Source organism: Rhinolophus ferrumequinum, chromosome 9 (genome assembly GCF_004115265.2).
Source record: "Rhinolophus ferrumequinum isolate MPI-CBG mRhiFer1 chromosome 9, mRhiFer1_v1.p, whole genome shotgun sequence".
Taxonomy (NCBI): Eukaryota; Metazoa; Chordata; class Mammalia; order Chiroptera; family Rhinolophidae; genus Rhinolophus; species Rhinolophus ferrumequinum.
The window spans coordinates 459,234-473,421 of NC_046292.1; the positions used below are offsets into that span (position 1 = coordinate 459,234).

Below are 14,188 nucleotides of genomic sequence, written 5' to 3' on the forward strand. Positions count from 1 at the left end.
CGTCTCCTGCCCTGGCGCCCCGACGTCCCGCCCACCTTCGTTCCGGGGCAACTCAGGCTAGGAAAAGTAGAGCCTAGCAACAGTGAGGCTTCGGTAGCCGTCGCCGGGGCCGCGGGGCGCTGGGAGGGCGCGGGCCCCGCTGTTGCGCAACTCCGGGCGTTTGCAAAACCCGCTTGGCCGGAACACGGGGGACGGACACACTCCGCGAGAATGGGGGGCAGTGAGTGGTTGGGTAGGCTGAATGCACGTACGCGGGGGTGTGCGGGTCAGCGGGTGGCTGTGAGAGCCTCTCCCGAGACACCGCTGCACGAGTCGGGCCCACGCGCTCTGCAGCGCGCCCACACTTTGCATCCGCTCCCTAAGTCTGACCCCGCCTCCACTCCCCCGCCCTTTGCAGCCAAGGGGCTGGTGTGCCCGGCTGTCGGGGCGGGGCGAATGTAAAGGCGCAGGCGCAGGCACAACCGGGGCGCCGGGTGTGTGGCCGGATTGCGTGCGCACGCGCGCAGGGCCCACGTGCGGCTCTCGACTCTGCCGGGTCGGGCTCCGCCTCCGCCCGGCGCCTCTCGGTCCGGTCCCGCCCCACGATGGGCTCGGGTCCGGCAGCGGGCACCGTGCGGGCACGCTACCTCGTGTATTTCCAGTATTTGGGCACAGACTTTAAGTATGTCCTCCGGACTTCCCTCCGTGCCCTAGACCCCCCACGTGCAACCCGGCGCCTCGGGAAGCACTGGAGCTTGACACCGAGGGCAGCGGTGGCCTGGCGCCCGAGGGGAGGGCGAGAGTTATATTTAGTATTCGCACCTCCGGCCTCGGGCTCCGGCACCGGGGAAGGAATGGCCGAGTTGGCCGCCTAGAGCGGGACCCGGGCGGGAAGGTCTCCGCCCGCTGACCTGCGTCCACCTGTGCCCACAGCGGTGTCGCGGCCGTCAGGGGCGCCCAGCGCGCCGTCGGGGTCCAGAACTACCTGGAGGTGAGCTCTGTTGATCTGTCGCCCGGATGGAGGAGGACGATCCCGGGGAGGGGCAGATGGGAGCACAGCGCCTCTGGAAGCACAGGGAGCGGTCCTTCGCGACTCTGGTCCTTGCCCTGAGTTTCCGCCTGGCCGCCGGCGGCTGTCCCCGCAGGAGGCCGCAGAGAAGCTGAAATCGGTCGTGCCGGTCAAGTTCGTCATCTCCAGCCGCACGGATGCTGGGGTCCACGCCCTGAGCAACGCTGCGCATCTGGACGTCCAGCGCCGCTCAGGCCAGCCGCCCTTCTCACCTGAGGTCCTGACCCAGGCCCTCAACACCCACCTGAAGCACCCCGCCATCAGGTGCGCACCACTCTGCGCTCCCTCGTCCACCGCGGGTAGAGGTGGGGGTCAAAAAGGACTGCGTCTGGACAGAACTTCTTGGGGTAATGGCACACTTGTGGGCCGTCCTCCCTCTGGTGTGCCTGACCTTACTCCCACAGGGTCCTGCAGGCCTTCCGTGTGCACAGCGACTTCCATGCCCGCTACGCAGCCACATCCAGAACCTACCTGTACCGCCTGGCCACCGGCTGCCCCCGGCATGACCAGCTGTCTGTGTTTGAACGAAACCGATGCTGGGCCTTGCGGGCAGAGTGAGTGTGGGTGTGAGAGTGAGTGGGAGGGGGGTGCCAGGCCCACCGGCTGGCCACTTCCTCCTGACCATTCACCTGGCTCCCTGCAGTTATTTGGATGTGGCCGCCATGCAGGAGGCCGCGCAACACCTCCTGGGGACTCATGACTTCAGCGCCTTCCAATCGGCCGGCAGCCCATCCGCTAGCTCAGTGCGCACATTGCGCAGAGCCTCCGTGTCCCCTGACCCAGCCAGCCCCTTTGTCCTCCCCCAGGAGAGCAGGTGAGGAGGGCGGCCTGCATCCTGGCCTGGAGGCTGTGGGGGCTGGACTGAGCTGCAGCACCTTCCCTGGCGAGGGCAGAGCAGAGGCAGGACGTGGCTGGACTGGGGGTTCCCTATGTACCTGCTGGGGACATGCTGGGCAATTCAATGGTGTCCATGAACCTGCAGCTGTGCCCTCCCCCCAGCCTGAGGCTAGGGACAGGACAGAGAATGCCCCCTTTGTCCCAGGGCTCACTGCCTACTGGATGGATCTTGGCAGCAGCTGTAAAGGTTCCGCTGGGGGAGAAGCTCCAGGCCAGTGGTTCTGGCCCAGCCTGACGGGGCTGGTTCCCCTACCCCTACCCAGCACTGTTTCAGCACTGGCAGATGCTGACTTCTAGAACCTTCCCAGTTTGAAGCACTTAAGGGAGAAGGGTCTTCTACACCGTCAGCCTTGGACTCATGCCAAAGAGCCCCTTGCGAGAAGCTTGGGTCTCTGGCAGATGAGCTGGCTGCGTGCTCCTCCATCAGCTGCCCCAGAACCGGAATCAGGACTTAGCACCTTGCTAGAGGGCCCTGCACCCACAGCAAGGCCCCAGAAGGTTCTGCTGCCCTCCCACTCACAGCCGTGTCCCTCGTACCAGTTTCCCTTAGGGGTGGATGGTCAGTGGAGGCCCCCGGAGTGGAAGAGAGGTTGGGAACCAGGCTTTCCTGGTCCCCTGCACTGCCTAGTCTTCTTCCCTTGCCTGGGGCCAAACTGGGCTGGGACATCACAGGCACTTGTGTCCCCAGAAGGTTGCGGTTCTGGACTCTGGAGTTTGAGAGCCAGTCCTTTCTGTACAGACAGGTACAGTCTGTCCTGGGGCCACCCTGGGGCTGGGGATGGGGCTTGGGCCACTGTGGCAGAGTCTCGCCCTTGGGTCACAGGTGCGGAGGATGACAGCGATCCTGGTGGCTGTGGGGCTGGGGACTTTGACACCCACTGAGGTGAAGGTGATTCTGGAGAGCCGGGACCCCCTGGGCAGGCACCAGACACGTGTGGCCCCAGCCCATGGCTTGTTCCTGAAGTCGGTGCTATACGGGGGCCTCAGGGACCTTGGTAAGAGGAGGTGGCCTGGGGAGGTCCCTGTTTATACCCCACTGATTGGCCCTCTCCCTAGCCTGGGTCCTTGCTGGAGATCTTCGTGGCAGTGCTGTCACAGCCCTCATGTCGTTCTAACAGCCGGGAATCCATCCTGCGCTCAGCAGGAAAGCCAGGGGCCAGAGGGCAGGGAGGCCCCAGGTCAGCCAGAAGACCACAGGCGGGAGACCAACGACCCAAAGGCAGGCGGCCTGGAGTGAGGTGCGGGTTCCCCCGCCCCAGGTGCCATAGCCCCTCCTGACCTAGCCCTGGTGGGCAAGTTCTCAATGGGGGAGGGAAGCTGAGAGGGGGGAGTTTCAGGGACTGAGGAGGGCCTCCCCAGCCCCTGCTGAGAACCCCCTGCCCCCAAGTTGACCTAGGATCTGTCCACAGGTCCTGCCTCCAGCAGCCCCTGAACTTCTGTCCTCAAGTGCTCTGTGGGGTCCATAGCACTGAAACTACAGATGACCCCCCAGATGCCCAGCTAAGGTCAGGGCAGCCAGGCTCACTAGGCTGGGCCACAGCAGGCCTCCTGCCTCCCCAAGTCTCTGCTGCCCTGTGTGCTCCAGGTGGGCTGCCCCAAGGGTGTGTACCGATCAGGTGTGAACACCCAGAAGGGAATATATACAAGCAGCCCTCATTTCTGTTTGTTCTGGAAATTAATACACCGGGCCCAGAAATAGAAATAAAAGGTGAAGAGGTCTCCAGGGCTGTTTATTTCTTCAGCTAAAAATGGCCACTCGGGGAGACGTGCCACTATGGTCCTGTCCCCATGGATGAAGGCTGTGGCCAGCCGTGGGCTCCACATCCACAAGGGAAACCCAGGGCACAGACATGGTCCTAGAGCGGAAGCTCAAGTCCCTCCACTTGGGCAAAGGGCAAGGCGGTCTCCTGGCGGTCAGCTGCCTCCGCTGGGGGCCTGGGGCACACCCTTCTTGAGCAGGGCGGTGAGGTAGCTCCCCAGCTCTTCGTCCTGCAGTGGGAACCGAGGGGCTGTCATCCGATCCTCCCCTCCCCACCCAGATGGCCCAGGGTGATGGGGTGAGCCCACCTGTCCTGACCCACTGCCAGGCGCAGACCCTCCTAGGTCCTGCCACATACCTGGTAGGTCCAGGAGACCAGCAGCACCTTGGTGCCAGGGTCCTCTGAGTGGGCCGCAGCCTGGATGAGGATGGACTCCACGGTCACGGAGCCATCCGGAAGGTGCTGCACGCAGTGGTCCTTCAGGACGCTGCGGGGAGGCATGGTGAGACCCCCGACCCTGCCTGCTCACGCCCCGCCCCCCCGGGCCAGAAAGGGCGGGGCCGGTGCCCACCTCTTCAGGTGGCTGTAAACACGCATGGCAGTCTCCTGCTCCTTGCGCGTGTCGTGCAGGTGCACGCGGCAGGTGAAGCGCAGCTGGTGCTCGGCCAGGCCCAGCTCCTTGAGGGCCTGCTCTGAGGATACCAGCCGGAAGTTCTGTGGGGCAGGAGCAGGTCAGGGAGCGCAGGAGCCCCCGCACCCACTCCTCAGAGATCACCCCCCACGCACTCACACTGTCCTTCATGATCAGGGTGCCATGCAGGAGCCGGGGCTTCTTGGCGTCAGGGAGCAGCCCTGCAGAAAACGGGGCAGGAATCAGAGCCGTCGGCAGTCAGCCTGCCCTGCCCAGCCCCTCCCCGCGTGCCCGCTCCCTCGTACCCTGTACCATCTCCCGCTTCAGCAGCCCCAGCGAGATGCCCACCGGGATGCAGGGGCTCGTAGGCAGTGTCACCGTCTCGCCATTGGCCGGCATGTAGCAAGTGACTCCTGGACCAGGGAGCAGGGACAGCCTCAGTAGGTGGGCCGGCCCTGCCCACCCTGCCCCCCGCCCTGCCCCCCGCCCTGCCCCCCGCAGGCGCCTACGGAACTCCTGCTCTATCTTCTGCTTCAGGAACTCCATCTTCTTGGCTTCCCCGTGCACCAGCAGCACGCTCTCCGGCTCCGCCTGGCGCACCAGCTGCATGATGCCCTTGGCGTCTGCATGGGCGCTGAATGACATGTACTCCACCTGCATCTTGACCTCCAGCTGCAGGTCACAGCACACAAGGCCGTCACCACCCACCCGGGAGGGTCCAAGGAGCGCTGGGGGGCGAAAGAGGGGGGAAACTCACCAGCTGCCGCCCCTCCATCTCCAGCTTGCGCTGCCCACTGAGGATCTTGTGGCCCACCGTGCCCTGCACGCAGTAGCCGGGCATAATGACCTTCAGGGGGCAGAGGGGCAGAGCTGCTGGCATCTGCATGGCCTCAGGGCTTTATCTCAGGACACCCTCACCCCCCCTCTCTGCCCCTCAATCTGAACGCTTACCAGCCCCGCTGCAGATCTGGGCAGGCTCAGGGGCCTGCCCACCCCTGACCACTGTGACCGCTACTCAGGGCGTGGGGGCCTTCCTGCCTGGGTGGGACACTGGCCCCAGGCTACCAAGCCCCCAGACAGCGACAGTGTCCCTCCCCCACCTCTGCCCAACCCCACAGGCCCTTCAGGGAGCCACCAGGGGGCCCAGACCCCTCACCATGTTCTTCTCATTCCCTGCCCACTTCCGGAAGATCTGCAGGGACTGGCCAGCATGCAGCATGCCCGGCGTGGCAAACACGACCTGCGGGGTGGCCACGGGAGCAGTCAGGTAGCCCACGCTACGTCGGCCCATGAACTCGGCCAGGCCTCACCCTCTGACCTCTTGCCCCCAGCACGGGTGTGCCCCTCCCCCGGGAGACCCGCAGGCAGGGACCCAGGCTCGCCCTGGCCGGGGCCTCACCATTGGACCCGGGTTGTCGGCAAACGCTCGGTCGAAGGCCTTGATGTGCTTGAACTCGAACATGTTCCTCTGGACGAAGGTCTTGCGGATCTTTTGGTTGGTCCAGGTGATGAAGAGCTTGTAGTAGTGGTTGGCCTTCTCCGTCAGGCCCGTGGAAAAGTAGATGGGGGCCTTCAGGTTCATGCGCTCCCTGTGGGCGGGGCTGCGTCACCTGCCTGCGCATGCGTCGGGTGTGGGGGGGGAGGAACAGAGTGCTCCGCGGTCCCCACCCACTGTGCTTCTGTGTGGAGGCTCACAACGGGGGCGAGTGCCCTCCAGGCTCCGGCGGCGCCCACATATGGGCATCCTGACCGCGCATGCGCCTGACAGCCACCAGTGCTGCGTTGGTTTCTGCAGCCTGTGCTCTTCCTGGAGCAAGGCGGAGACGCATCGGGCTGGACACGGGAGGACGTCGTGGCCCACTCACAGGCACAGGCACCCCGCTCCCTACCGCCCACGCAGCCAGGGCGCCCGGGAGCCCCCGCCTGCACCTACCAGAAGGTCTCCAGCAGGATGCAGAGCTCCTGAGCGCGGCCCAGAGCAAACACTGGGATCAGCACCTGCGGGGAACGGGGCGCTTGCGTGGGAGCCCCTGGCCACGGGCCACCCAGGTCGAGCCCACGTGAAAGCACGGTACGTGGGCAGCTGCTCCCTGTGGCCACCTTCTCAGGTTCTGCTAGCAGGTCTGATGGCCTGGGGCTGCATCCACGGAGGTCCCACCCACGTCTGTCCCCATCCCTGCCCCAGCCACAGTCTATCCACCATGACCCCGTGGGACGTTCTGGCCAGCTCTTCATTGCGATCGGACACATGAGACACACAAGTGCCCCTCAGAGGGTCAGGGGAGCTTTCCTTCCCAACGCTGAGCAAACCCCCCTCCGGTGCCCAGCCCGCCCCTGCCCAGCGCCAGGTACCTTCCCGCCGCGCTCCACGGTCTCATGCACCTTCTTCAGGAAGTCTCGCTCCCGGCAGCGCTTGGAGTCGCGAATGGTCGTGGCGTATGTGGATTCTGTGATGAGCAGGTTGGGGCGGCATTTGTCGATCCAGGCAGCTCTACAACAGAGGGGCACAGCCCAAGGTGACAGGCCACATGGCCACAGGCTGGGGGCAACAAACTGGACCCTAGTCACGGCCCCGGCCACGGCCCTCCGGCTGGCAGCCACCACCTCTGCAAGGCCCAGGCGGTGGCATGTCACGGGCAGTACTAGGGCAGTGACAGGAAAAGCAGACTCTGCCTCGCCTGGGGGACACATGGGGACACCGGAGTGCTGACTGCTCAGGCACCCAGCACACCCTCGAAGGTCAGTGCACTCCGAGGGGGTTGGGGGCTCCACGGACTGAAACAAACACACCAGCCGACTTACCCCAGGTGCCGGTCCGGGGTCATGTTATAATCGCCCTGGCAGAGAAAGCAGCATTCGGGACGGTGCCTCCTGCCCTGCCCAGGCAGCCCGTCCTGTGCCCCACGCATTTGTACTCACCGTGTAGACCACAGACTCTGCGCCCACCCTGATCTGGAACATGGCGGCCCCCAGCACATGGCCTGCATAGTAAGCCTTGATCTCCAGCTCGTCGTCCACCTGTGGAGGACGGGGCTGAGCTGGGGTCTGCGGGCTGCACTGGGCTGGCGCCAGCGGGGGCCCACAGGGCTGGGAGGCGGTGGGCACAGGACATGATGTCGTTCGGAGCCTTTCATTTCCTCCTGTTTTTCCACGCACAACATCAGCTTTCAATCAAAAGTGACCGAACACAAAAGACAAAACAAGAGGGTCAACCCAAGCCACCCTGGGGAGACAGATGCAAGGGCCCTGTGGTTCCAGACGCAGACTTTAAAAGGACTGTGATTAATGCGGTCAAAGAGATAAAAGACAGGATTAAGTGTATTGGCAAAAACCCAGAAACTATTCAGAAAAAGGGAAATTCTAAAACCAGAAACCATAATAAACCAAATTAAGAATTCAGTGGATGAATTTAACAGCACACTATACGTAACCAAAAAGCATGAACGAACTGAAACACACACAATGAAACTGCCAGCATGAAGCCCAGAAAGAAAAGGACGGTGGAGCCTGGAGTGAGACCAAACACTCGGCCACCCAGGCCTAGGTTGGAGGAGAAAACAGGTGAAGCAGCCCTGGGAGAACCTGAAGACAACAGTGGGATCCAGAGGCCCCACCGGACAGGGAGGAGAAAACACGGGGTCCACCGAGTATGCCCGCCAAAATCCAAGGAAAAGAACATAATCCAACAAGCAGCCCAAGAGAAGGATTCTCTTCCAAACAGCAGCGGGAAGATGTGCACAAAGTATTGAGAGAAAGTAATCGCCACCCAAGAATTTTGAGCCTGGAGAAGTCCTTCCAGAATGTGGGTGCAGGAAGCCACCTGTAGACGGTGAGCAGGAAGGTGGCCGTCCACCTGCTCCAGGTCACGCCGGTGTTCTTCAGGCAAAAGGTGAGTTACCCCCAGGGAAGACATGAGCGTCAAGAAGGGGTAACAGACGACATCCAGTGTGCCTGAGCATTGGGCAGGGCTCGCACACACAGCGGGGGTTAAAATACACACAGCAGCGTGTGACAAGGGAGGGCGGACACACAGCCAATATCGAGACCCCTGCGCCATCAGGAAACAGACAGGCGCCTTAGATTTCTGTCGTCAGGGACGCATTTTGTAATCTCTACTACTAAATAACTCTTCAAGACTATCTAATTATCAACCAAATAAAAGGAGAAATAAAGAGTTTAAAAAAACCAATCCACAAAAGGCAATAAAGGACAGGCCAGAGAAAGGACACAGATGGTGGGAGAGTCCAGGTACAACGAAGCCTGAAGCTCTTACTAGACGTGGACTCTACAGGGCAGGTTATCAGGCTGGATTTAAAAAAAACAAAACACACGCTACCTAAAAGAGCCACACTTAAAATATACAGCAACAGAAAGGTTGAAACAAAAAGAAAAAAAGATGTACTATATAAACATTAAACAAAGGTGGGGAAGGTGGTAATGGTGTAACCAGATTACCAGAAAAATGACTTTAAGGTAAAAAGCATTACTAAAGATAAATGTACATACTTTGACACAAGGTTCAACCAGGAAAAAATGACCCAAACCGTGTAGGCGCCCAGTAACAAGCAAAACCTACAGACAGAAGCACAATCTGGAACTTTACTTAATGTGATGTCACCACCTGGGGGAGCCCTTCGTTCCCTAACCCACACACAATGGTGACTGAGGTGAAACCATGTGCGCTGGACACCCTTGGGGCTCGCCCATCTCACTGCCCGGTCTCTGCCTCCCCCGCCGTGCTCATGGCACGAGTGTGCCTTCGGCCGGTCCCTCTCCGCCTCCTCCACGTACCCAGGCACAAAGCTGGGTGAGCAGCAGAGGCGCCCACCCCACCCCCCGCACAAATGCGGAACCTGGGCAGAGACCCACTGCCGCCGGTGGCCCCGTGTCTGACCTGGACGGTCTGGTGAAGGTGGACGGCCACCACCTTCTTCATGCAGTCCTTAATCATCTGGGAGGTGAAGAAGTTGGCCTCGCCCTTCTTGTCCACGGCGACCTTGCGGTAGTCCTCCAGCAGGATGGGGCAGATGGCCTGGGTGGGGTGCGTCATGTAGATGGGCCCATCGTAGCCTACCATCTCGCTGAAGTAGGGCAGTGCCCCGCAGTGGTCCAGGTGGAAGTGGCTGTGGGTGCAGTGCGGTCAGCCCACCCTCCACAGCCAATGCGCACAGCAGGGCTCCTCATTCACTCAGAGCGCCTACTGTGCGGGAGGCCCTGTCCTAAGCACTGGAGCGTGAGGCGTGGGCACAGACAAAAGCTGCTATCTTCCTGGACCTTGCAGTCTAGATACCTAGTTTAGTGATAAGCAAATAAATAGTTAAAACGTTTGCCAGAGGGTGACACATTCCATGAAGAAAGAGCAGCTAAGGGGACAGTGTACCAGGAGTCGCCACCTTTGGTGGGTGGCACAGGTACTGACGGCCAGCATTGGGATGAGCCTGGAACGACCCTGGGGCAGAGGGAACAGCAGTGCTGTGTCCGGCCACAGACAAAGCAGGCACGAGGGACAAGTGCTAATCCAAGAAGGGACCGAGACCTCAGGAGCCTCCGAGTAGCTGAGGATAGGCTGTCCAAGATGGGGCACCTCTGGCTGCGGTGAGGGCAGACCAGCAGGGGCTCTGTGCTCATCCAGGCCACGCGGTGAAGGTCAGGGTTGTGAGAGGGTCTGGACCCTGGCAAGGTTTGTGGACTATCTGGGTGGAGCATGAAGGTGAGAGGAGGGGAGGCCCCGAGGTGGGGGCAGGTGGGACACGGGGCCTGTGACGATCGATGATGGGGCCCGGGGTGGTGGTACGGGCACTGCTGCCAATCGCTGCTGAGTGAGGAGTGGCCTGGGCTCGAGGGGTGAAATGCCACCTGTGACTGTGGGGGCCGCCTCCCTGCGACGGACCAGCTGCCCTGACGCAGCCTCATTTTCCTAGGGCACCTGGGCTCTCGTCCACGACACTCGGGGCCACCGCCAACAGGCACGCACAGGGCCGACTGCAGCCCACCAAGGAGCAGCCATGAACAAGTATGACCATACAAGAAGATGCCACCACGGGGGCCAGCGTCCAGTGGGCAGGGCCAGTCCTGGGGATAAGCCTTGAAGGCAACCTCAGACAGAGCCTGGGCCCACTACACCCACAGCCTGCGGCGGCACAGGCTCAAAGTGGCTTCCCGGGGTTCCTGGGGGCCCTCGAGGCGGGGAAGCTGTGAGCCCACACAGCATGGCACTGCCACCGGCAGCCGGCAGGGGCCCACCTGATGATCACGCAGTCCAGGAAGTCGGTCAGCCGGCCGTTGCGGGTGATGTAAGAGAAGTCGGGGAAGCGCCTCTGAGGAGCCGAGAGCAAGCATCAGAACACAGCAGGCTGCCCGGGTCTCCAGGGAGCAGCTGGACACGGCACGCCCACTCCAGCGGGCTGCTCACAGCCTCCGAGAGTAGACGGAACCTGTGACCCAGCCAGAAGCCCAACCTGGGGTGCGCCTAGCCCACCCACCAACCCTGCAGTAGCCCACGAACCCCCTCAGTGTACAGACTGCCCCCTGTGCAGGGCACCCCACCTGTCACGTGATGGTGGGGGAACTACCCAGCAATGCAGTGACACAGACTCCTCTGTCCCCACCACCACCCAGGAGCCTAGGCTGTCCCAATCCGTGCGTCAGAGCCTGACACTCTGAGCCCCGGTTCCTGGGGACCGGCCCCCCCAGCCCGCAGGGGCCCCTGGGGACTCACGTCGTCGTTGAAGCCCATGTGCATCCCGCAGTCCAGCATGACATTCTTGCCCGCAATGGAGACCAGGATGCAGCTTCGGCCCACATCCTGGCCAGCCCCTGCAGGGAGAGCAGGCTGGGGGGCCGCCAAACCCTCCCCCTCCCCCATGTCCCTGCAGAGCCCTCAGTGGGCTGCTGGTGGATGATACGTGAGGCGGGAACACTACCACCTCCACGAGCAGATGGCCAGGGGAAATGTGCAGAGAGGAGACAAAGTGCCAAGTCCTCCAAGTGAGTTCTAGCCCGAGGGGCCCCCACTGTGTCTCCAGCCTCAGGCCCAGCCTCTGCCACCCAGGGTCAGATGGAAGAAGCCCTGCACCTCTCAAGGTCGCAGCCCACCCACCGTGACCCACCTGCACCCTCAGAGGCCAGGGGCTGAGTAGCCGGGCATTTTCTGGCCACCTCAGATGGCCATACATCATCTCCTCCGAGGCCTGGGGGCCCAGAAGGAAATGGACACAACCTCGCAAGGCCTGATGACAGCAGACAATCTGCTTTCCATCTTGAACACTATAAGCCTCCCTCTGCCGGCCCCCTAACCCTCTATCAGCACCCACACACCAGGGTGACCAGGCCACGGCCCAGACCAGGATGCAGGCTGGTCCTCAAGAAGCTTGTCGCCCATGACAGTAGCAGGTAACACCAGCCAAGAGCTCTGCCCGCGTGCCTCAGGCAGCCCAGCCACAGGTGATGGCCTTGAGATCTCCTATAAGGCCACTCCTGTCCCCACCAGGACCAGTCTCCCCAAGGGCCAGGTCTTAGCCATCTGCTCCCTGCTGGACCTCCAGTCCTGGAGCCGTGCCAGCTCAAGGCCCTCCAGACATCTGTGGGAGAGAGACAAGCCACCCTTCTTTACAGATGAGGATGTGAAGCCACTGAAATCGTGGGCCAAACCCCCCAGCGGGGTACATGGCTCCTAGGCATGAGGCCAGGGATGGCTTTCCGGGTTCCAGCTCTTAGGCACCGCCCGTCTGCCCACAGCAAAACTCACAACGATCCCAGGGAGCAAAGACAGTGGCCTGAACTGGGCAGGAGATGTGGGGAAGCCCAGGAGGGGGCAGGACTCAGGACAACGCGAAAGAAACACCCTGTCCGCAGGGAGCTCATGTTTCAGGCAAGCACGTGGATAACACACCGAGTGCATCAGATGGACATCAGCGCCGTGGAGGTAAGGCAGGAAGGGAAGGGGACACAGAAACTTCCAGAATCACGACAGGCTTCACTTGTAAGCAGGGTGAACAGGGACAGCCAGGAAAGGGGCAGGTGTACCAACGCCCTGTGGCCCAGGTAACCTGGGAGGCTGCATGGCCGAAACTGGTGAGGGAAGCCAGTGGAGCAGCAGGTCTGCTTTCATGGTGCTGAGACGAGGGACCTTGGGGGGCACACCCAGGTGCAGACGGGGTAACGGAAGCAGCAAAAAGATAGGACTGGTCAAGGAGCATAAGTGGTGAGAAAAGGAGCCCAATGGGAATGGGGCTGGAAGGAGGAGCCTGCAGAGGCCCCTGGGGAGGAGCGGGGAGCAGGGAGGGCATGGGGCCACAGCCGCCAGAGCGGACCCTGTGCCGACAGCTACGAGAGGCCGTTGGGGTGACAACGCATATGGCAGCGTGGGATGTCTGCTGGCCAAGGGCAGGGGCGTTCGCTGTGGTTGTCAAGAACTCAGTGTCCACCCTGGGGGCTGAGCGGGCTACTCTGACCAAGAGCTCGCACCATGAGAAATGACGTGGAGGTGCGTGGGACATCTGTACCGGAAGATGCTCCTGACACAGCCCAGTGCAGGACGCAGGTGCTGGAATAGTTCACGGGATGTATGCAGGAAGAACACCCAGAGAAATCTGGAGGGCTGGCCACCAAAATGACAGCCCCAGTTGTTTCTGGGACCCTGGATTATGAGTGATCTTTCCTCCTTTGCACTGTTTTTGACTGTTCAGGCTTTTTAAAATGCACATTTATATCTTTTGCAAAAAGCAAAGCTATTTTCTTTTTTTAATGTTGCAGAGGTCAGGTAAAACCAGGGCTGAACTGAGGGTGGACCACCAAGTTGTGCCCGTTCTGGTGAATGTCTTCACTTTCCCTTTCCTGAATCCCCAGAAAAGTTGGTCGGGAAATTGGGAAAATCGGCTCCTTGAACACAGTAATACTCACAATGGGAAATAAACGTACTACACACAATACATCTTAGACATTTTTCTTATTTATCGCTAGGGCTTCCGGGTGGGAATTCCTGCCCGGAATTTTCCATTCTAGGAAAATGTTTTTGCTTTTCCATTCCCAAATCCCGAGAAAAGGTGGTTGGGAAATCGGGAAAATCGGCTCCTTGAACCCAGGTGGCTGGTAGTATCAGCCATCACTTTGTGGAAACGATTCATAATGGAGAACAGAAAACAGTTTATATCTCGGGATTCGGGAACGGGAAAGCGAAAACAGTTCCTGAGAACAGGCGGGAATTCCGGCGCAGAAACTCTAACCGGGAGGCTGCAGGCAACCGGGCACGAGAGAGATGGACGTGAAAGGAAAGTGAACGTTGGGGAAGCAGAAGCAGAGAGTAAAGGCTACGTGAAGCATCAGTCTACGTGCAAAGGGCCGTAAACTGTGGAGACGGCGTCGCTCAGGGCCCGCTTTAGGCGGTCTCGTCCTCATTTCACTGTTAGGAAAACTGGGGACACAGCAGACTCGTGGGCCAGGACGCGACCCCAAAGCCATCCCTTGAGTTTCTCTCCACAGCGGGCCTGAGCTGGGAGGAGCAGCGGCCCGAGGCCTCCGTGACCACAGCCGGCCCTCTGCGCCCCCGGGACACGTCCCCAGACCACCGCCAACGCTGCCCCCGCGAGGCGCCGGTCTAGCGCCCCTCACTCACCCAGGGGAGTGACCCTGATCTCGGGCATCCTGCCCAGGCGCGCTCCCAGGCGCAGGGGCCTCTGCGCTCACCGAGCCGCCGCGCCCACTGCGTCCAGATAACAGCCGGGACCTCGGGAACCCCACAGCACCAGCAGCGGGCATGCGGCGACGCACTGCGCAGGCGCAGCCCCAGTGGGGCCCGCTTCCGGTGCGTCGGCCGGATACGCGCGCCCTGCGTCCGGCCTCCTGGTTGGGCGG

General features: G+C 61.4%; 2 protein-coding genes across 9 annotated transcripts; one reads left to right on the forward strand and one right to left on the reverse strand.

Annotated features, from left to right (window-relative positions):
• Window positions 1–474: 474 nt before the first annotated feature.
• On the forward strand, window positions 475–3,664 carry PUSL1 (pseudouridine synthase like 1). Of its 8 annotated transcripts, none has more exons than XM_033113739.1 (8): window positions 475–661; window positions 913–970; window positions 1,125–1,602; window positions 1,692–1,862; window positions 2,486–2,688; window positions 2,769–2,940; window positions 3,064–3,204; window positions 3,355–3,664. In XM_033113739.1, exons 1-7 carry the CDS (start codon window positions 585–587, stop codon window positions 3,180–3,182), a joined length of 1,278 nt encoding a protein of 425 aa, XP_032969630.1. In that variant the 5' UTR covers window positions 475–584; the 3' UTR covers window positions 3,183–3,204; window positions 3,355–3,664. The 8 variants fall into 8 exon arrangements, 6 of the variants coding, with proteins under 6 accessions (XP_032969630.1, XP_032969631.1, XP_032969632.1 ...); XM_033113740.1 differs by having other exon boundaries at window positions 3,064–3,183; XM_033113741.1 differs by having other exon boundaries at window positions 1,125–1,312; window positions 1,453–1,602; window positions 2,634–2,688; window positions 2,769–3,204.
• On the reverse strand, window positions 3,642–14,116 carry INTS11 (integrator complex subunit 11). The gene is given in 18 exon segments (XM_033113736.1): window positions 3,642–3,871; window positions 3,874–3,934; window positions 4,063–4,192; window positions 4,277–4,419; window positions 4,496–4,557; window positions 4,642–4,749; window positions 4,846–5,008; window positions 5,094–5,183; window positions 5,493–5,576; window positions 5,736–5,925; window positions 6,270–6,334; window positions 6,689–6,827; window positions 7,139–7,173; window positions 7,256–7,354; window positions 9,231–9,459; window positions 10,580–10,653; window positions 11,055–11,152; window positions 13,950–14,116. Coding segments are annotated over 18 exon segments (1,986 nt in total). The 5' UTR covers window positions 13,978–14,116; the 3' UTR covers window positions 3,642–3,683.
• Between the last annotated feature and the right edge of the window lie 72 nt (window positions 14,117–14,188).

Coding starts and splice junctions, on each gene's coding strand:
- PUSL1 (XM_033113737.1), top strand. CDS start 585: ATGGGCTCGGGTCCGGCAGCGGGCACCGTGCGGGCACGCTACCTCGTG. Junction 1,863..2,485: donor GTCCTCCCCCAGGAGAGCAG/GTGAGGAGGGCG, acceptor CCCTCGTACCAG/TTTCCCTTAGGGGTGGATGG. Junction 2,689..2,768: donor AGTCCTTTCTGTACAGACAG/GTACAGTCTGTC, acceptor CTTGGGTCACAG/GTGCGGAGGATGACAGCGAT.